At 36.3% G+C, this 22,382-nt stretch overlaps 2 protein-coding genes across 5 annotated transcripts in view; one reads left to right on the top strand and one right to left on the bottom strand.

Annotated features, from left to right (window-relative positions):
* Positions 1-329: 329 nt before the first annotated feature.
* NOP14 (NOP14 nucleolar protein) lies at positions 330-22,368 on the bottom strand. Its single transcript, XM_031588306.2, has 18 exons — positions 21,880-22,368; positions 19,107-19,241; positions 18,135-18,276; positions 17,462-17,607; positions 16,907-17,044; positions 15,433-15,555; positions 14,137-14,268; positions 12,588-12,918; positions 11,164-11,294; positions 10,840-10,925; positions 9,120-9,255; positions 7,890-7,991; positions 6,897-7,050; positions 4,115-4,274; positions 3,223-3,370; positions 2,260-2,378; positions 966-1,121; positions 330-619 (listed from the first exon to the last, which is right to left on the bottom strand). The coding sequence occupies exons 1-18, from the start codon at positions 22,075-22,077 to the stop codon at positions 520-522; spliced, it is 2,637 nt and encodes an 878-aa protein (XP_031444166.2). The 5' UTR covers positions 22,078-22,368; the 3' UTR covers positions 330-519.
* Positions 20,496-22,382, top strand: part of GRK4 (G protein-coupled receptor kinase 4) — a 36,402-nt gene continuing 34,515 nt past the window's right edge. Inside the window, exons 1-2 of one of the 4 annotated variants that reach the window (XM_031588315.2) lie at positions 20,496-20,578; positions 21,520-21,750. The gene's annotated coding sequence lies outside the window, so the exon portion shown is untranslated. Of the gene's footprint in view, positions 20,579-21,131; positions 21,215-21,237; positions 21,416-21,519; positions 21,751-22,382 lie in introns of those variants that run through there. The other 3 variants (XM_090139731.1, XM_090139730.1, XM_090139729.1) reach the window with 3 other exon arrangements.

The following is a 22,382-nucleotide window of genomic DNA, read 5'->3' as shown; positions in this document are numbered from 1 at the left end:
ACTGAAGAGATGAATGGATGCCCAACTTTAATAAAGGACTTTAAAAAAAGTGCTTGGTTCCAAAAGCAGAGAAAAGTGCTTTGGCTCCACCAAAACCATGAATTAGATGAACAAATGCTAGAGAATAATTATAATATTACTGTTAAAGTTTCAAGAATATTACCACTATGAGAGCTGCTTGCAGTTATTCAATATTAAGGAGATATCAAAAAATTTTTGTTGTACAATCTGTGTAGTTTAGAATAGAAATAAAAAACTGTGTAGTTTAGATAGAAATAAACACTGATAATTCTGATTACTCATCCAAATACTGTTATTAAAATAAACAGAAATACACCACACACATACAAAAGTTTTATTTTTATTTTTCTTATTCACTTTCTCAGACAGATCTGATGATGTTATTTGCCTTAAAAGGAATGCATCCAAAGGATGCAATTAAAATCTGTGCAAAAGCCATACAATCATGGTACTTTATACAGCAGTAAAACCAAACTTTCTGTGTGTAGACAGTCCCAATTAGTTCTTCCCCTTTTTCCTTTTCATAGCTTTCCATTCACCTTCCTGTGTAGCAAGACTACCAAGAAGCTCTTTCACTTTTCTCTTTCTGGCTGAATCTCTGCAAAGGAAGCAATTAATATGTTAAATATTTCAGAAAGATTATACTAGGGAAAATAAATAAGTACATTTAGACTATACATATTCATCTATAGGAAGCTCCACAAATCTTAGATATCACCAGATACTTAATTAAGAATTTTCTGCATGTTCTTATCTAGAGAAATGAAAATACAAAGTCGAAATTTAAAATGATCTCTAATGAAAATGTTTGTTTTCCTCAAACTGTCAATTTTTATTTCAAGTTTAATATTGTTTATCATCGCTGTCAGTCTCCCCACACAGCAAAAAAACAAACACACAGAATAACAACTCTTAAACTACTACTGAAGCAAAGGCTATGTTACCTCTCCATGATTTCTGAAAGCTGCATTCTAGCCAGAAACTGGTTGTCCTTCCGGATCTCACGAACAGCACCTTTAAATTCACGTTTATGTTTGTGAATTAACCGCTTTCTTTCTTGTTCCTTTTTGCTGCCTCCCTGCTTTCTTCCAAACTCTAAACTGAAATGAAAATATGTATGTGAATACAGAACACTATGTAGTCAACTTGAAAAATAAGGAGCTGAGCATACCAGAAAAAGGATCACTGGTCAGCCGCATATCATCATCATGCAGATTATAAGCAGATAACATTTGCCAGAAAACAGATACTCCAATACCCCATAGTAGCTTGCATTTTGTTAAACAGATTGAAAAAGCTCAAGCAGAAAAATAAAAGGTACCTAGAGAAAGAGGGAATCTCCCAATATATTTTGCATTTTTGCAAACTTTCTCTACAGATGAACTCTAAAAAAAAAAGGGGCCTGATCAGTTACAAGGGAATAAATGTGCATGGCAGAGGAAAAGCTGTCTCCTTAAATTAGAATAAGAAAGACAAGTTTCTGCCCTTGCAGATAATAAACAGACCTAGATGAGTCAGCAGTCAATATAAATCAGACTTCCTGAACCAGAATACAGTTCTACCATCTACAAAAAGAACGAGCGCTACTAAATTTAATTTCAAAAGAGAATATAAAAATGTACACGATCAATTTAAGCTCTAGAAAAAGAGAGAAAGAAAGCTCCATGTTTTTTGTGACTGCTATTGTTGAAAGGCAGAAAACTGCTTGGGTGGGAGGAAAAAGGAGTTGGTATATTTATAAGGATGCTTAATGCGATGCATTATCTGCTATGATCCGTGAGACAGAGTACAGGAGCAGTCTGCCTGCTCTTCTGCATCAGTGAAAAATCCCACAGCATTTCACCATTCATCTTTAATTTCATATATTTCAGTATGATTTTTTTATGAACTACTGGCCTTGAGACTCAAGTGCTTTGCAGAGTACACAGTAATGTACCGTGTAGTAACAGCCTCTTTTCAACTTGAAATTTATTAATTTATAACTGATTAGACAGGCAGGAGTTGGTTCCCAGTGCTGCTTTTTCCCTCATAGGGTAATTTCTGCTGTTTCTTAGAATCTCTCCTTCCCTTTTCTTCCTCTCCCTACCACTGAGGTAGCTGGTCCTTTGCAGCTTGCGCATAAAATGCAACAGAGAAACAAAGTTTTATGTCCTGCTTTCCAAATCTTTTTAGCCGGAAACCTTAGCATCTGAATGCTTAGATGCACTTTTTCTTTTGCACTAAGCTTGATTTACTTACACTTTCACAATCTTAGGCGTATACTGTTTCAATGGCACTGGCTTCTTTTTCTCACATATCAGTGGGGTATAGTGCTTTGCTTTGTTCTCCAGCTCTTTCAGAGCACTGTGATACCATTCCTGAAAATGCAAATCAAATTACAATTTCAAAAGTGTATTAGAGACACCATAATTCACAAACTACTGTAAATTAAATCAACAGCAATCTTCTCCCTGTATCATGTTCTTCTGAGAAAAACCATTGCTATTCATTAGGATACTGACAACATTGAAATGCTGTAAGCTTTCCAGGCCAGACATTTTTTAAACTCTTCAGGAATTTCATAAAGATGGAAACATGGGCAATCAAAAAGGTCTACAGATAATTTCACCTAACAGACGAATAAGCAAGTCCAAAGCTAGATCAATTCAAGAGCCACCTTTCAGAGGCATTTTAAGTAGAACTGCTAATTTTGTTTACTTTGATGGCAAAAACCAGGCCATTATGCATCATCAACATTACAAAACTTTGTTCTCAATATTTTATAATGTCTCTTCGAGGAGAGGACAATTTTGCTATATCCTAAAGACAGATTAAAAAATATATATTTGAATTTAATTTAAGGTAAATAAACTGACTTCTTTTAATTGAAGTAGCAGACCAGGTGTACGTACGTTAATTACAATCTCATTAGCTTGGTATGTGTATTTGGTTGTTGTAAGCAAGTACTGCTCTCCTCAATTAGAAGGGCAAGATAAGACAGACAATGAAAAATATCTTCTAAACATTCTTTACTCTTCCTTGTTTTCTCCACACAAACATCACTATCATATTTGAAAATCACTTATAGCAATTACCTGACCTTTGAAAACATCTCACAGATTATTCTACTTTTTTTTTTTCCCCCCCAAAGAACAGACGAAGATCACAGGATTTATTAATGAGCCAATTGTTTCAATTATTTCACACTGGAGGAACACGTACCTGCATTTGTTCAGGATATTCATTCGCTGACACACGCTGTGTCAGGAGTACTCTTATTGGATGCATTATTTCATGGAATGATGGTAAAAACTCATATAGAACTGCACATCTTTTAATAAGATCAAAACACAAGGCTAGACACGACAACCTGTTAATGTAGAAAATAATGTAACAATTTCACTTGCAAAAGCTGTACTGCACTGTCAAATAAAATGTATTACACTAATTACATTTTGGTGAATTAGCAGTGTCTATTATTAAGACTGTCTGACACAATCAGTTACAAGTCTGTTCCTGGCTGTTAATTCAGACTAGAATTTCACTCTCTTCATGGAAGCAAATACCCAAGAAAGCCATTAGCAACAACTGCTTATGTTGGTGCACAAAGGACAAAACAGTATTGTGTCTTTGCTGCATGAGTAACAGGTTTTTATACTGGTTCTAACACTTCTTCAGAACAGAATTATGTTGGTTTTTTTTGGTTTTTTGTTTTTTTTTGTCTTTTTTAAAAAAATTTCATCACAAAACACTTATTCATCCCTGAGATGTTATGATATGAAACACAGACAAGGTGAAAAATGCTGTCCAACATGTTTTATGTTTAACTTTGTTCTTTCATAACTGTAGTGTTTGATTACTTCTGTGACTCTTAGCCCTCGTAGGTAAATGCAGTATTTACTTCTGAAAAGCATGACAGCTCAAAGTATTGAGCACGTCCTCTGTATCTGCATCATCCCATCAGTCCACAACTGTACTGAAAAGGAATGGAGGGGCTGAGTGCTCCAACAAGCACTCCACGTAACTTTCTGATACAAGATTCATAATTTCATATGCTACAGAGTAGTAAGATAAAAACAAAGCAGAACAGCTCGCTACTCTTATTCTCACATACCTGATATGATTAATTTCTGTTTTGCTCAATTCCTTTAATCTAGTCACAACACTCAGTGGCAGGTTTTGCTTCTGCCAACTTTCCAGATCCTTCTTATCGCACACCAAAAGCAGTTCTAAATTTTTCCCCACAGGTGTGAACGGATGGACTACAGGATAGCCTAAGAAACAAGAACAATGATCAACAAATAGGTTCTCAATATTACTTCTTTAGAAGTTTCTAATCACATAGTCTTAAAAAAAAAAAAAAAAAAAAACAGGAAAAAAAAACATACCCCAAACTTAATCAGTATTAGAGTTCTCTGAAATATTGGACTACAAGCACAATCATAATTATGAAGAGAGAGTAGGCATCTACCCTATGGGGAACAAGATGCACAGTTAAAACTGCAGGCAAGTGTGAAGTATTGGACATGCTTCAGAGAAAAGGGCAATGAACAGAACTTTCCCTTGGAGCTGTGAGTAGAAGGCTTATTGACCAGAAAATGGGCCAGCAGCACAGTGAGCATGAACAGGGGAAGCTTACAGTTATTGTACATCACTGAACCTCTCCAGCTGAGGCCCTTAGATGCATACTGTAAAGTCCTCTCCCATTACACCTAAGTAGTTTTAAAACAAGAAGAGGAAACATAGAATACTTACTGGGGCAGGGCACATTGAAAAGACTTGAGAATTACTATGCTAAATTTCACACCTAAGGTAGAAAATAAGTTGCAGTCCCCATGCTGGATCTTTTTCTTTTTTCTTTATTCTCTAAGTTCTGCAAGCTTACAATGGAACTAATTTCAAAACTGTTTATTATTTCTTTTACTTGTGAGAGGATACCAGCTCTAAATAAGAGTTCCATTAACTGAGGCTATCAACAATGGCAATGGCAATTCCTTCCTACCCTTCCCCTCCAGCTTTTCTACTAAAAAAAAGCCTAAACCAGATCAGAAAGTGTATTTCAGTCTTTCACGAAGTTGTATTCTGTATCATTTCATGTGAAAAATAAGTGGATTAAACTCATAAAATGAAAACAATATAAGTTCTACTTGTTGATGTTACTCATTGTCAAAATAAAACCTCAAGAAATTTTTTAGTGTGACAACATAAAATATTCCAGAGAGCTGGATGTCAGTTTGCTTTAAAATATTCTCTGCTGACAGCAAAACCATCACATTTATAAGTAACAGTTCCCTCAAGGATAGTTATAAACACAATGGGATATCTGGTAACTTCAAAACATCAACATTGAGCGAAAAATTTTCAGAAAGAGAATGCTGTGCCTTTAGGATATACTTTATTGACCTCTTCTTCCCTGCTAACAGAAAACAACACCATGAAAATTTAACTAATGTAAACACATTAGCAGAAATACAAAGGAAATTTAAAAAATGGTTAAAACTTAAATAATCAATTACCATTCAATATTTTAAAACGGCTTATCTGATTTTGCAAAAACCCACAAGAGTACACAAAGGAGAAAAACGGTTTAAGTGCAGTGTAAGCCACCCACTCCATAGCCTCTTCCCACCTCGTTCTAAGAGTTCAGCTGTTGGTGTTCTGAAAATCCAGTGCTTTAGCTCTGATGCAACCCAGCTGTGTAACCTTGGCTCACACTTCAGAGAAAACTGCTACACTGTGAGAAGGAGCTGGGTTAGTCTGCAGGTTATAGCCACACAAGCTAATAAAGGTGAAAATGCAATACTAAGCTTGTTGAGAAAGAGATCACTGGTAGCTCAAGAACTCAAAAGAAGACAAGAACACCAGCACAGGAAGACATGAAAGTCTTAAAGGAGCAAAAAAGGGAACTGCAAGACAACTACTCAGTAACACTGAAGATAAAATAGATAAACTGAAATACTGAAACAACAGAAGATGAACCTTTCCACGCCTGATTGATGACTACCCAGAGAACAAAGACTTGAGGTGTTTCATCAACAGTGATGAACACAGTAATAACTACCCTGTAAGTTCATTAAATTCCAGATGTCTTCTCTGAGTATTTGCTAATAAATAACTGAAATTCTTCATTTGAGAATACCCTTCCTGCAATGCTCAAAGACACTCTGAGTGACCCAGAGAGAGACACTAGCGCATGAATTAGAAGTGTGCTCTGACAAAGCTCCTCTAGGTAAATTTTGGCACTAAACACAAGAAGCTTCAGATCTGGAACAATTTTAAAGCTAGAAATGAGTCCACACAGAAAAAAAAAATCACAAGAAGACAAAAACTGGAAGACTGGCAATCGAAAATCGCTTGCTAGCAGATGGATCCCATTGAAAAGACAGGTTTATTGTTCCTGTTGTCTGCACAAGCTGCTAAGTTTACACAGTTATGTTACAGCACAGACTAATCTGCTTGTGGGGATAGCTGCCTTCTGTTAAACTACAACAAATGCCTGACACATAAACAAAAAGGAAAAATAACAATTTTGTGACGTACTTCTCTTGGTGAAATGGCTATTAGCTGATGAGGAAGAGTATCTGCAGCATTAACTACTTCCTTATCGTGAAGAACGGGGTACTCATAATCCTATAGGAACTGTGAATTTTAGGCTGCAGTCCTATAATGTGGTGTACTTAGAACAATACTGCAAAAGTGCTGCACTGTGAGCAATTAAATTTAAAAATATTTCTTTCCTGCAAAGATCAAAGCTATGGAAAGCTAGCCTAGCAGACAGTTTGGCTTTTCTGTTCAAAACATTAGATTCATTGTAAAAGACAATTAATTAATTAATGAAATTTTAAAGAAAAACACTAATGTAAAAATTTCTTACTCGTTTATTCTAACAAACTCACCCTGAGCCTGCTTTTTGGGTAGAGATATGTGAAGTACTCCGAGAAGAAAATTGATGAGTTCTGGTACAAATCTTTTGGAGAGAGATACATATTCCAGGAGCAAAGAGCATATAAACAAACCTTTAATAACATCTTGCAATGTTGTGATGCGGCACTATAAAAAGAAAAAAAGAAAGCACGTTATTAGTAAATGTCTGTCCAACACAAATGCAGCATCCCTCCAAAAGCATAAATATTCAGGAACTTGTACGCATTTTAAAATCTATAAAATGGTACCCTCTGGATTTAAATGAAAAACATATTGCCTTAGCTCTTGCTAAAGAGTATAAGCACAATTGATGAGAAAGATGAGGTTTAGCCACTAGAAGGTGCTCAATCACCAGTAAGTTCTTACTGCTCCTTTGCTCTGCCATCTGAACTGTGTCAATTTTAGTCCTACTTTTTGCCTCCAATGCCCCATATCCATTTTCATAAGTGAAACAAAGAAACACTGGGCTCAAAGCAACTTGGATCAGCAACAGTAACAAAACAACCAGCTCAGAACTTCCAAAGCATATATGAAAGATATTTGGATAGAAAAATAAGTACTTAACTACACTGCAATACACTGTACTTGGTGAAGTTTTAAGGAAAACACACATTACTGCTTCTTAAATAAAAACCTTTCTTGAATTGGAACAATCGCAATATATGAAAGAGAAATCACTAACAAATGATTTTGTACTTTATTGTCTGTTCCATTAGTTTCACATAGTTTCTCACATAAGATATTCTTGCATGACAGCTCAAAAATTTTTGAGTTGGCCTGTACTCTGTGAGGGTTTTTTCTCTTCATTTTTTTTCTGCCATTTACTATCTGTGACCACACCAAACATAAAGCACCCTTTTCAGTGCAGTTCCAATATATACACATTAATTATAACACATAGTTGGAGTGCTAGGAAGAAATAAGGAAGTGAAGTTGTATTCTGAGACACAACATCATAGGCATACCTTAGTAAGCAGCTGACTCATGTATATAAAAGCAGGAGTTACAACTGGATGCCAGAAATCAGATGTTGGAAACAGCAGAGATGTAATTTTCAAATAAATAAGCTGATAGTGAATAAAACATAGAACGGAGTCAGAATGTATTAAGACAATTCCAAGGATCTTAATTTTACACATATGTAACTGTGATAGATGAGTAGCTGTCATGTAGTGGTCTAAAAATACTAAGGCAAACATCATTCAGAAATTGGAAATGATATTTACAACCCATTTACTGAAATGACTGTTTAAGGTACCTGAGAAAATAGAATATCCACTGTATGTTGTAAGAGTGATAGACAAAACATAAGAAGAAGCTAAAAGCTCTCCACAATACGTTTCCTGCAAAATCCAAAACATCCTGAATAAAGACTCTTCAAAAAGAACTCCATATAAATATTGTCCAAGCTGGAAGAAGCAAGTCTTCCAATCAAATTCTTTAATCCATTTTCTTTCAATACTCTAAATATCCCATTAGGCAACATTGTTTCCTCAAGCTGGGAGACAAAAAAAACCAAGTAGTTCCCTTTGGATTACTGATTTATGGTTGCTCTTTGAAAACATTCTACTACATAAACAAATATTCATTTTCTATATGTTCCATGTGAATTCTCTAACAGCCATTTACCTAAACTTTGAAAATAGAGTCTGTTCAGATTTAGCATGGCTACTGAAATTCTGAAGTATTACTAATCATAGAGTAATACAAGAAAGTAAGTTCAGTCCTTTCACTCTCAGTCATTGATTTAGCATTACTCACATCTACAGTACTAAAAATGGTTGTACTTTTAAGTCCATTATGTTATTTCCTTGATATTTTTGTGAAACTAAGAGATACTGCACTTCTATTGAGCACTTTTAAAATATTTGCACTTAATGTAGCTGAAGAAATCAGGACATAACTGACAACATCACTATCCATTGAAATTTCATCAGGAAAACTAATGATGTTCTACTACATAAACTGGAGAGCAATTTTAAGATCCGTTCCCCTTGTTAATATATCAGTCACAATTCTATTCTGTAGAATGTTTTATCTGCAGATTTAAATTTAAGAAATACAAAATTCACAGATGCTAATAACTCATTATATAATTTGAAATGCAAAATTACATTCCCCATCATCATGCATTTACTAGCATTTCTGTACTAATGGAAAGAGCAAGAGTTTGCTTAGCAGCAGGTATTTGTTACCATGTCTAAGCCTGGAAATGTTGCACGGCCTTTGACTTCAATTACTTCTTCCATTTCATGTGCAGTGTCTCGAAGGACAAACTTCATACTGCCACTGGCTGCTTCAGGAAACATCTGGCAAAGATTGTACAATGGCCTATTAAGAAGAAATGTAAGTCATGATCAAGTTACACCAGTGATGTTAACTTAAAAACCTGATTTTTAAGCATCTGCATGGCGGTTTCTTGTGTTCCATCCATAACAAAAACAAATTCCCTGAAACAAATTATTTTTTAGAGAAATAGCCACCATGACCCTGCACAGATTATTACTGTAATACTTTTGGTTTACAGGGATGTAATTTTCATTGGGCAATCTGAGATTTGGAGATTGGGCAACCTCTGATTTGGAGGTTTCTAAATCTTAATAATAAAAAAAAATTAAAAACTTTAAAATACACTCCTAAGTAATCTCATATGATTAAAACACATCTTTCTAAATCACCTAACTCTTCATTTTACTGTACAAAGATATGCTGGTCCATACCAGGCAACTCATAACTCAAAATATTCTCATGCAATGTTAAGGAACATGCAAGGCAGTAATGTAGTTAGTAAAGTTATTACTTAAAATACAAAAAAAAACCCAGAAAGTCAGGCCAGCTCCTGGCCTGTGGTTACAGCCTACAGGGAGATGCAGTCAGACATCTGCATCTGCTTTTCAGTATTTTCATTTAAAATGTTTGCAGTGATATTAATAAATCTCAGCTCTATGAAACAATCAAAATGTGTTTACGTGCTTTTACAAAGCCCCAGCATGTGTGATTATCAACAGCTCTTGCTGATAATGCAACAGAGTAATGCATGCTAAACCTGCACATAACAGATTATTAAAAACTATTTCCTTTAGTTTTCACTGTGTTTTTTCTTTCAAGATGCATACAAATAATTCACTACAAAAAGTTGTCTAGCCCACAAAGTCAAGATAGGAATGACAGACTAATTTCGGTTGTAAGGGGCCTTTGGAGGTGACCTGGTGCAATTCCCTGCTCAAAGTATGGCTAACTTCAATACTGAATCAGCTTGCTTAAAACTTTGTTCAGTTTTGTGAATCTTCCACAGCTTCTCTGGGAAACCTGTTCTAGGGTTCAGTACAATTGCTGTGAAGAATTTTTCCTTACAAGTAATTGGAATTTCCTTTGTTGCAACTTGCGTCCATTGACCCTCATCCTTCACATGTAATTGTGAGAACAAATTTGGCTCTCTTGCCACAATAAATACCCATTATATATTTGAAGACAACAATTCCAAATTGACAATTTCCTGAAAAATGTTTCTTCAGAACTTTTATATGGGCTTACTATAACATTCTAATTCTGTTTTCACTTAGTTCCTAATGAGAGTGAATTCACAGAATGAAAACCCATGTGAAAAAAAACAACTGTACAGGCAACAGCACACTGTCACTGCAAACCCTAAAACCCTTAAGCTGCTGCACGAGTAACTCCATACAGAAGTTTTCATGCAGAGCTGGCATATTATTTATCCATGAAAAGCACTTACAGATAAAAAATTACATTCTAACGTCTTGGTACAATTAATAGCCCAGACAATACATGAAACAGATTTAGGACACTAAGTTGCCTGCAACCCTGACAGAGCTAGATATTAAATACTTCACTCTAGGTAGCTTTTCTCTTTAGACCAGAAAGAAGCAAAAGTCAACATGATGTATTACTTACAGGATGAGTTTGTCAATTGTTTTGAGCTCTGGTAGATCCAGAGTTGCTAACTCTCCAATATATTCCAGAAGAAAGCCAAACAGTTTCTGCAAGAAGCACCGTATGTTAAAAAACATTAATTTTCTTTCATCACGTATTTTTCAGAACAGCACAAAAAAACAGTGATAAAAAAGTTAGAAAAGAAACAAGCAGTACGTTGATTGCACTTTTATAAGAACATGTACATGCTATGCTGCTTCCTGAATCCTTAGTAAAATTTAAGCAGAGATTCAAAGTTAATTTCAAACCTTAAAATACAAGATAAAACAAAACATGAAAACATACTTCCAACTTTGTTTTGTTTCCCACTGCAAGACTTGGGTGATTGCATTTCTGAATCCTCTCCAGTATAATAAGCTGTTCTTCTACTGTTCTTCCAGCCAACAAAGATTTAAATTTCTCATAGGACTCAGGAACTGTAAGGTAAAAACAAAAAATTACCAACCCTCTAACAGTTATTTAATTCAAGTGACCATCTAACAGATTTCCAATTTGAAAGTGTCATCTTTCAGAAAAAAAGATAACACATAGCTTTTAAATAGTAATCTTGTGATAGTAGCCTATCAGTATGTACGTAACATAGCATACATGAGCATAAGTCAGAAAATAAGACAAATGCTTTTCAACAAATAAGATGCAATTTATCCTGTATTTGCTGCCTAGGCTGAGTGTAACTACATGCACACACATGCAACACATCAGAAGTAAGCTTATGCATTCATTCAACCACAAATTTACCATAATACAATTAGTTCTATGTTTAATTCACATCTAATTAGCTTTTGTATGAAGGATATTAAATACAGTAAGAAATTTGCCACTAACGAAAAATAATTTTACTCCTCCCTCCCCTCTCCTCCCCTCCCCAAAGTAGTATTTTCAGTCTTCTGCATAATGTGCTAAATAACACCTTAACCTGTTCATTTTTTGAGTTGTTTAAATGCCATCGCTTTCTGGTTAAGACAAATCCTGAATGCAATTTAAAAGGCTTTGGGTAATGCATGCTATTTCCTTTTGATGGGAAAAAAGCAAGCACTAGGGGAAGGTTGTTTGAAAGGTTGTTCAATCTTGTAATAGTTAGTTTTGTTAGAGAAACCTATACTAGGACAATAGCTAGTTGCATTAAATACTCAATATTAACGATTGCTTTGTATGCTACTTGAAGCATGCTTCCTCCTTCCTCCTAGGCACAAAGGAGTCAAACTTTGACTGTCTCTATTTCAAAATCCTGCGATGCTGTATCGCAGGGATTACACCTCACAATGCTGCCTCTCTAAGCCTCTGACAAAAAATACCAGTCCAAATGTAACAGAAGGAAAGCTCTCCTCGTTTAAATATAGATAATAGAATACTATTTTAACTTCTCTCATGCAAAACACAGCATTTTAGATTGGATGCACTTGTGGCCTTCAAAAACAAGTACAGATCTTTCTGTTTTCATCCTCACTATGTCTTTGTCAATTCTAAGACTGATAGAAGCAGAAGTAAATGTTCTGGGGTGAAACAGATCTGGTTTCCACTGCTCACAGCATGATCAGTGCTAATCACTCAGAACAGCAGCTACTGTCTGCTCTTGGAACAGTAGGAGACAATTATGAGGCAAAACTTCATAGATTAGCAGGAATATATAAGATACTGCAGGACAGAGAGAAAGACAGGTTATGAAACCTTAAAGACAACAGGGATCTCTGCATCAGTCTTTTGCTTACCAGCAAATGTATATGGAAGCTCTGATTTGGCAGCTTCCATTTTTGGATCCAGTTCCTCCATATTTTGCAATTCATTTTCATTTGTCTTGTGTTCCTTTTGTTCTTTATTTTCTGCAGCTTCTTCTTCACTCTCAAGGTCAGACTCAAGATCCGAGTGATTATCTGATGCAACATCCTCCTCATCTTCAGTAGCAGATTCTTCCTCATCATCTTCATTCTTGTTATCTTCTTTCTCACCTTCCTCTTCTTCCTGTTCCTCTTCCTCTTCTTTGTCCTCCTCCTCTTCTTTGTCCTCCTCCTCCTCCACATTTTCAATGTTCATTTTTCCATCCTGCCAGAAGAGAAAATAAGCCCGTTAAAACACCAATAAATTGACAGCAATTTGCCAGAATCACCACGGAAATATATCATTAAAAGCTACTGTGACCAAGCAGTGACTGGCAGCTGTGCCAGCCAAGAAGGAATTGTAAGAAGAGAGAATGTATACAGATATATGAATAGAAGTGTATTTCTAAGGAGCAGTAAGAGATAGGAAAAACAGGATACAGTATGTAAGGACTACAATAGTACCAGTGGGAGAGTAAGGAATACTTACATAAAATTACTACATCACTCACAGAAGCATTCTTGGTTAAAAAGACATTTTAACTACTTCTATGCATTAAAATTGTGTATCAGATAAATAATTGTTCCCATCTTGGTTTTCTTAATCAACAATTTAAATGCACATTCACAATTTGCACTCTCTGCTGAGAGGAGCACTTTCCTTGCTACTTCCATATAAGATGAGAGGATCAGTATGCACACACATGCATCACACAGTCAGGCTGACTCATTACATCAGCTTTAAGGTTTTACTTGCTCTGCCACCTTAAGCAAAGCTACTTCCTATGGTGTATTGTGCAAATTAAAAAAAAAAAAAAAAAAAGACAACAAATGGCAGGGCCCACAGTCTAGTTAAGTAAGAGCACAGAAGGCTACTATATTAGTAGGACTACAGAGAGAAACAACTATTCTCCTCTCCTCAGCACTTCTAAAAATCAGATAGAATACAGTATTCAAATACAAGAAAGATATCTACAAACAGCTGCAAGTTCAAGACAAAGTCACCAAGATCATCAGGGGTCACAGAACCTGTGCTACGAGGAGATGCTATGGAACCCATGTTTTTTTCAGCCTGGAACCAAATAACAACCTTTCAGTGCCTATAAGGGAAGTCACTGAGAAGGCAGTGCAGCACCCTGTGCCACAGTCCATGGTGGGAGAAAGAGAAGCAACTGGTTTAAGTTTAAACAAGAGAGGTTCAGACTGAGAAACTTTTTTTACAGTAAGAAAATCAGCAGAATATAATACCTAGATAGATTGTGTAGCCTCTATTCTTGGAGATTTTTCGAGACAAGATTGGACAAAATGCTGAAAAACCTGGTGATTCCACGGCTCACACTGCTTTGAGCACAGATTTGGACTAACGGTTTCCAGAGGTCACTTCCAAATTGATTTTCCTATTTTCACTTCAGAACCTTGAAAATGCTGAGATTTCCTATCTTACCTTGTAAGACAATAAACGTCTGTCATCTTTGTCCAGGATAAAGCCATCAGCTAGATCATCAGCTGACACGTGGCTGGGTTTCTTTTTATTCTCTTGTTCATCTATTCCACGCATTCGACGTAGTCGATCTGCCTGTGTTTTAGGAGAAGTAACATACACAGATAGATCATGTGTTTACACAAGAATGAAAGATCTCTCAAACACTGCATTTAAGAAAATCAAAGGGGAAAAAAAGTTATTAAAAAGTTCAGTACTATTCAGTAGTAGAACTATTTCGTAGGTGAAAATTAAAAACAGTTAATTAAATTAAAAACAGTGACTTAGCAAAATATGAACAAATCTAATACTTTACTTTGTTGGGCAGTATGATTTGACAGCCTAATGCAATTGCATATGTGATAACTGTTATTTGGAAGGCTTTAAACTGGGCTTCCAAATGTGTTATGTTCTCTTATTTTACCTATTTGGTTTACCAGAAAATGCAGCTTTCATTGGTGTTTTATGATTCTCCAGTTTTTAATTTGTTTCTCCTAAGTGTAACAAGTTTGCAGAAACATAATCTTAAGATTTTAACATTACACTGAATTTACAAATAGACTCAATGGGCAGTATGTGAAACAATCATTTTCAGAAGCACTTTCACTTTGGCATCAGCTAGATCATCCATCAAACAGCACAACATGAATAGGAAAGAAAAAAAAAATCCTTTCCCTTTCGCTGTAATGTGAAGGTACCACCTCTCCCTGCCATCTTAAATGTGTCCCTAATATCTCAAAAGGAAAGGAGAGAAACATTTACCAAGTAGTTCATTCTTTCTACAGGACTCAGAGCTCTGCATAGAAGAAACAGCATGAAACATTTCCCAAGAGAACCCTATTCCTATGCAAAGCAAAGCTATATATGTGCTACTGCTGGAAGATCTACAACGCCAGAAGAAAGCTTTACATGACTTGGCTGCATATTAGCTCAACTTCTTTGCAATAAAATATCCCCCCCTTACTGAATTGCATCTAAACTGTGAATAATTTAAAACATTTAAAGGCAAGTCAAAGTGATATTCTATTTTTTATTGAAGAAATATTTACTCATTTCATGAATCTCACTAAGTCATGTACTAAGTCCATGTTTTCTTTATTATGTTAGATTCCAAACAAAACACAAACAGATTTCCTGCATTCGCCCTCTGATGAACAGCAGTTTAGTACAGCCACTTTCAATCGAAGGTCAAGCAATAAGTACATGTGGTCACTCCCAAAAAACAGATTAGAAAACAATCTGAAACCATAGCTGGTGTACCTCTAGCTTCTGGAGTCGCGCCTCCTCCTCTTTTGCCAATTCTTCTTCTGTCTTCATCCTTTCTGAAGGTTTTGCTTTCATCTCGAATCCAAGTTCTCGAACAATCATATCATATTCATCAGGCTAAATAAATATTTATACAGTTGTTTATTATCTTAGTTTTATTATTCTGCTTTGCATCCACCCTTCTACCAGACATAACAACTGGAAAATAAGACTTTTAAGAAATAAGGCAAAGACTGTCCAGAGAAAGCTGCTTTCAATTCAGTATTAACATAAGGAATGGATTGAATGATTGAATAGAAATTTTCCCTGAACTCCCCTCCATTTAAATTACTCACAGCTGAAGAACTTACAAACATTATCTTAAATGAAAACTTACTTATTAATTGGAAAACTTCAAAATACTGTTTATTAATAAAATAGTTTTCTAAAAAAAAAATCAAACCAATAAATTTATAGTTCATAATTTAGTTTATAAATACTGTTAGAATTAAACTACGTATCTGTTATCACATTAATTACATATATATCTCTCTCAAAGGAAACAAAAAGAGTTGCTGATGTTCAGCCAATTTAAGCAGCATACATGGGAAAACAGTCACTAGCAGAGGTCACATTGATCTTGCGAATACAATCTTCTTGATAGATGCTTAAGTCACTAACCTGCTTCTTTAAAATTCAGCTCTGGTAATTATTATTCTTACATACCACTAGATAATTTTCTCCTACTTAACATTAGTCTGATCCCTGCATCCCTGATAACTCTCAAAAGGAGATTCACATGAAGCAAAGGAAGCTAATTTTCCTTTTCAGCAAAGCACAGAGAAAGAATTTTTGTCTAGATATCACATTATTGACATAGTGGAATATTCAGTATATCATGAAGCATCTTAAAATAAAAAGCAATATGCCAAAATATGAATTTCTGATTCATCATCTTCTGTTCATTATTTAAGATCAGTTTTAAGATGAGATCAGTTCATTATTTCAGCCTTCTGAAAATGGAATTCTACTGCCAGTAAGAAATACCATATAATACAAAATGTCTACAAGAAAAAAAAGCATAGCATAAGGCATTCCAATGCTTATTCTTAAATTAAGAAGTATGAAGAACAACAAAAAGGAAAAGCTTTGAGGCTATAACAAATTTATTCATAACCTTAATATCTTAATTCCCTTTTTGCAGGGACATTACTCAGGTCACAACAAGGAAAAATCTGTTGTCAAATAGAAGTTGTTTCACCCAAGAAACGTAGCAAAGGCATTCAAAGTAAGACAATGTTCTCAACAATTTTTATTCTTCAGGCAAAAATATGTCTTAAAAATAACCAACAGTCAATAATGTTGCACAATATGCAACCTGTCTCATTTTATTTCGCAAAGCAATCAACTTTGCCTCATACTTCAGTCACTAGAACAGTCAAAACCACAAATTATTAGAATAAAAGAAAGTAATCTAGCCAAACTTTACCTTGGGTTTTTCTGCCTCTTTGTCCTTTCTTTCTGACTTTGGGGGTTTGCGGGTCATAAGGGTTTGGATTTCCTTCCACTCATTGTCAAGCTTTTCAGTAAGTTCTATGGCACTTTCTCTCCGACTTTGCCTTTCTTGCTAGAAAAATAAAACACAAATGCAGCAGTTACATCCAGCTGGATAAGACACTTATAGCATAAAACAAAATTGATGTCTTCACTAAATAAATAATTTCAAATACTTAACATTTTAAAGGCTTAAACATTTACAGCGGTAGAAGCAATACAGTTGTACTGAATGCCACATGGGCTGCATACAGGAAACAAGTTATATGAGTCAAGAAAATGAGAAATTTGAAGATACAAAAGAATGGTAGATGTTCACTTTATTTCCTACAGTGTTTACAAGGACAGACGGACATTCAAGGACCATAGACTCTTTTTCCAGACAGTTATCTACATCATTTTCTGTGCTACTGCTACTTTATTCTGCAAAGACAAATTGTGATGTCCTCTATATCATACATTAACTTATTCTTTAGAGCTAAAAACTCACCTTTTCTTGTTTAGATTTGGCTATCAACTCTTCTATCAGTTCCTTCCTAGATTTAGGTTTTTCCTCTTCTTCATCTTCCTGCTCACTTGATGCTTTTTTACGAAGAAGGCCTCCACCTCCTCCAAAGTGAGCAGCAGTTAACTCAGCTAGAAGAAAAAATAAATTGTGAATTCTTTTCAAACTGATATGTAAGTGCTGAGGCTGCTAGGACAGTATCCCCCTAATATTTGAGAATGGGAGCAGTTAAAATTATTTCATCAGCCATACACTACTCACATTCACACCTAAAAAAGATGCTGGACAACTTACACTGACAAACATTTTGTGTGAGATAGGAATATTTTTTCTATATTCCAACTACTATTTAGGTGTAGAGGGACAAGAAAACCACTTAAACTTCAGATGCTGCCCAATGCACTTGAAACGTAGGTACACATTAATTCTGAAAAAAACACAGGATAAACAAACTTGCCAGTTGGGCAGCTCCAACTTAGCTTCTGCTAAATTTTGACAGCTGTTCCACATGTATTTAAGTAGTAATCTGGCTTCAACAGCCCACCCATTTACATATTCTTCTTCAGTGAAAGAAACAAATGATGCAAATGTAACAACAACAAAACCAACAGTGAAAAAAAAAATACAGAGCAGTGAGATACTAGCAGATATGTCCTACCTGACAATGCTCCTCTTTCGTCTGTGTCACTATCACTATCAATAATATCATTCAGTTTCTCAATTTCTGCTAAAGATTGACCAAAATGAGTTAATTCTTCATCTTCATTAAGATTATAGATATTTTTCTTTCCATAATTTTGCTAAAAAAAACAACAACAAAAAAAACCACAATTAAATAACAAAAATGTCTAGTTTCCAGGCAACAAACTAATAGAGCCAGCATTTTTAATGCTGATTGAGAAGATTCTCGTTCCAGTTCTTTGCTGTTTTAAGAACACTACCAGGTTAATATTTTTATTCAAAACACATGAAGCATTAAGTGAGAAAGTATGATGCCTCCATTATTCTTACAGTACTGTAGAAATGAAGCAACTCAGAAAACTTAAGAAAGCTTAAATTTTATCTGTATACGATTAACAACAATTCTTCATTATTCCATTTCTGGCGTGAAGAAATGTAGCTTACATAAATTATCAGCAGGCTACAATATTACACTATTCAGCTCTGGAGATTGAGTATGATAAAACTGAAAGAATGGTACTACACAAACAATTCACATTACAGAATGACAGCATGTTACAGAGTTCCTCTAGTCAGCAAATGAAATGGCTGTTCTCCAACAGCTGTACTGGAATTTCAAATTGTACTTGCTGGTGGTTGCTTTTTTCTAATCCAATTTCCAAATCACAACAAGCCTATGACCATCAAAGAAAAACAATAGCTGCTTAAAATTGGCTTTCTTGCACATCAGAGCTCAAATATGCTCAAAGAATTTTCTTCTTCAGAAAAACATGTGTCTTGCAACACCAGGAAGTTTTCATGGAAAATTCTGGATTCCCATGAACAGACGTTTTTTCATAGAAGTTCAAAACATACAAACAAAACAAACAAAAAACATTACCCTGCAAAACCCTCTATTATAACCCTCCCAACCCAATTTTTCTTTTTAATTCCCATTCTTACACTTTACCTGTCTTTCCAAAGTGAATCGTTTTATCATCTTTTCCTCTGGACTTATTTTAGTGTTATATTCACCAAAACGTTTATCTTTAAACACATTTGTCTTTTCTTTTTCTTTATATTCTTTCAATAACGTTTGAGTTCGCTAGAAGAAAAAAAGGAGATCAAGTTCAAAAAATTAACAGAATAAATGCTTTCAAAGCAAAGGCAAAAAAAGCTTCATGGTATCCTGACAATATGGAATCATCCAGTCTACCATAACACAGAACTAAGAGGGTATGGAAAGCATATGCAATACACAACACAGACTAATTAACTATACTTACAAGCTGCCCAGAAGACAAAATTTGATACACTGTGTTGTATCCTTGTTTTGTCATACATGAAAACTAACCATTGCTTCCAAAGAATTCTGATTTCAGCCTGAAGCTAAGTAGAAAAGAATGTATTAAGAAAGAAAACAAAAGTATCAGCTGTACCTCTTCTGGTCTTGTTGTCCAAGACATGAATAAACCCAAGTGGGTACATACATACAGTTCTCTGCTTTAGTGCTGAGCACAGAGAGGTCATGCATCAGAGCAGTAAGGCATGTATGAAGTAGCACGTGCTGTACTTACGGCACAAAGAAGCCAGGCTTATTTTTAGGTGCTAGTGATGTAATTCATGACAAACATTTAGCTTACCTTACTAGTTAAAGGAAGAACTTAAAACATGAAATTGAATGTTATCAGATTTTCTAAAATGACGTTATTCATCAGTTTCTAAAGACAGAAAATGCTGGCTGTGTTTAGGCTTTTAAAATCTGCTCTAATTTAAAACATGACAACTAAATCTCATGGAGAGGTTTGTATTCCAATGCTGTTTGTACTGCAATGAACTCCCAAACTTGTGCACTGAAGGCGAAGGCAAGTTTCCTATAACAGGCCTCTGCAGCCCCACTGAGCATCCACAACTTGCAGCCACCACCACTACTGACCGCAGAAGCCTGGTTTCATCTACTATTCTGAAAGTTCTACCTTCAATTTACTTCTTGCATAGCATATACAAGTGAACAATTTAAATGCCACATAAGAATGTTAATGTATCTTACTAACTTGGATATGGGAAAGCACTTTTGTTCATCAATTATTTCACGTCCTCTCTCACCAATTACTTCTATTCATAGAATTTTAATGTATAACCTTTCACAATATACTCAAAATGACAAACTATCCATTTCCTTTCACTGCATTAGTTATTAAAATAACTTTATTTTCAGTAAGTACTTTTGTAGTGGAAATTATAAGCCATGACTTGAATCAGTGATTGAGCACCTGGTGGGAAGGCAGGGCCAATCCAGGGGAGCTCAGCTGCATGCAGAACACCTGAATGACCAGAAGGTGTGGAGCCAGGATCCAGCCCTTCCCAGACCTCATTTAAGAGTTGGCAGTGGAAGTAACGGTATCTCTCTGGAGATCCCTACATACCTGAGGTCTTCCAAAGGTAAGCAGCTACCTTCCTTTATCTCTGTGCTTATGGCTGTTGTGTTTAATTAAATCCTCACTTGCTAGCTGCTCTGCTGTAATTGCTGTGCTTTCCATTGCGTTACAACTTTAAATTGTTTGACATGCACGCATCCAGATTTGATCACAGAATCATTAAGGTTGGAAGAAGCCCTTAAGGTCATCTAGTCTAACTGCCAACCTGTCAACCCATCCCCACCATGCCCCTCAATACCACATCTCTACTGTCTTAAACATTTTCAGGGACAGTGATTCTACCACCTCCCTGGTCAGCATATTTCAATGCCTCACCACTCCTTCTGAGAAGAAATTCTTCCTCATATCCAACTTGAACCTCCTCTGGCACAGCTTAAAGTCACTATATCTCATTCATCACTAGTAGAAGAGGCCTTACCCACCTCACTACAACCTCTTTTCAGGTAGCTGTAGAGAAATCATGTCCATCATTAACATCCACATCACTGAGAACCTCAATGCAAGCTGTTGCATTTAAGTTTTTAGTTTTAACAGAATCTACAGAAGTTCTAATTTCTTTCCTGTTTTCTTTACAGAGATAGGTCAGAAAAAAAAACAGTGCATCATTCAAGGAAAGGATAAATGCTGGAATGTATATGAAGTAACAGCTTCCCTTGGGCAGTATGGATTTTTAGTCAGGCAGCTAGCGATATCAGTATAGGGAAGAAGGAAAAAAAAAAAGGGGGGTGGGGGGACAGTTCTAAAAGGGTTAAAGGTGGGAGATCTAATTCTCTGAAGCTGTATGGACACTACTATCAATGAGGACATACCACTACTTTGCATCTTAACATTCTTTCACAATGTAACTATTTAACTATTGCACAAAAAGCAATCTAGTCTTCCAAGTCAGTGGTAATTTTGTATCTATGCAGTTCCCACTGCAATGAGAACCTACTCCTTTTTCAGGCTTTCCCTGTTACAGAGATGTTGCACCATCATCAAGAAGCTCAACATCCTGAAGCATCTAAATCTAGATAATGAACACTTATAACCAACCCCTGTGCTTCCTGCTGTGCTCTAGTCCACAGTAATCACAGAATCGTTCACAGCATGATAAGGCATCGAGACCAGCACTGTTTGACTGCTCAGGAGGGAGGCATTTGGGTACACCCTTCATCACCACCAGAGCAGCATGAGGTGAGCAATCACTTCTGTCACGTGGGATGAGCCTCTTACCCACCTGTGGAGGCTCCAGACTGATGGCCTCTCCACCACTTCTCCATCCACAGCTGCCCTCCTCCCTCCCCATTTCTGCTGGCCTCTTACCTTCTTGACAGCCTTGGAGCGTGACACACCAGGCAGCCCCACGTCATTCTTGGTCTTCCTTCCCAAGATGTTAAACTTCTGCCTGTTGACTTTCACCTCAAAGGGGTTGCTCTTCACCATGGCTATGGTTGGCTCTGCTGAGCCCTTGGCTTTTGAAGATGTGGAGGCCTTTTTCTTGCGCTTTGCTGCCTTTCCCATTGCTGGCTGTTTGTGTGGGTGAGGAGAGGCTCAGCACACGCTCGGCACCAGTGGCTGGATCTAGAGAAGCCAAAATGGCGTCCACGGCCAGAGCGTTCCTCAGGCCTGACTGTGGTCCTCCGGGCCGCGCGAGACTTGCCTCAGAAACCCCGCGAGAGCCGGTGGGGCGATCGGCACGGTGTAAACGGAGCAGTGAGGTGACGGCACTCCCGCAGCCGGCGTGCCCGAGCTCCGCCACGCACCGGCAGGGAGACACTCTCGCGAGGCTTTCGCCCAAATATCGCGAGACTCGCCGCTCTTCTCCC

This window comes from Phasianus colchicus, chromosome 4 (assembly GCF_987193195.1).
Source record: "Phasianus colchicus chromosome 4, bPhaCol1.hap1.1, whole genome shotgun sequence".
NCBI classification, from domain to species: domain Eukaryota; kingdom Metazoa; phylum Chordata; class Aves; order Galliformes; family Phasianidae; genus Phasianus; species Phasianus colchicus.
The sequence above is the reverse complement of the archived record's forward strand: the minus strand, read 5'-3'. Positions and strand labels throughout refer to the sequence as shown.

What these genes read in the sequence shown, in the direction of transcription:
- NOP14 (XM_031588306.2), bottom strand. Translation starts at nt 22,077, where the DNA reads ATGGGAAAGGCAGCAAAGCGCAAGAAAAAGGCCTCCACATCTTCAAAA. An exon ending in GATTCACTTTGGAAAGACAG is followed by an intron (nt 18,277 to 19,106) that starts GTAAAGTGTAAG and finishes TGTTTTTTTTAG; the next exon opens with CAAAATTATGGAAAGAAAAA. An exon ending in CATTTCCAGGCTTAGACATG is followed by an intron (nt 7,992 to 9,119) that starts GTAACAAATACC and finishes ATTCACTATCAG; the next exon opens with CTTATTTATTTGAAAATTAC.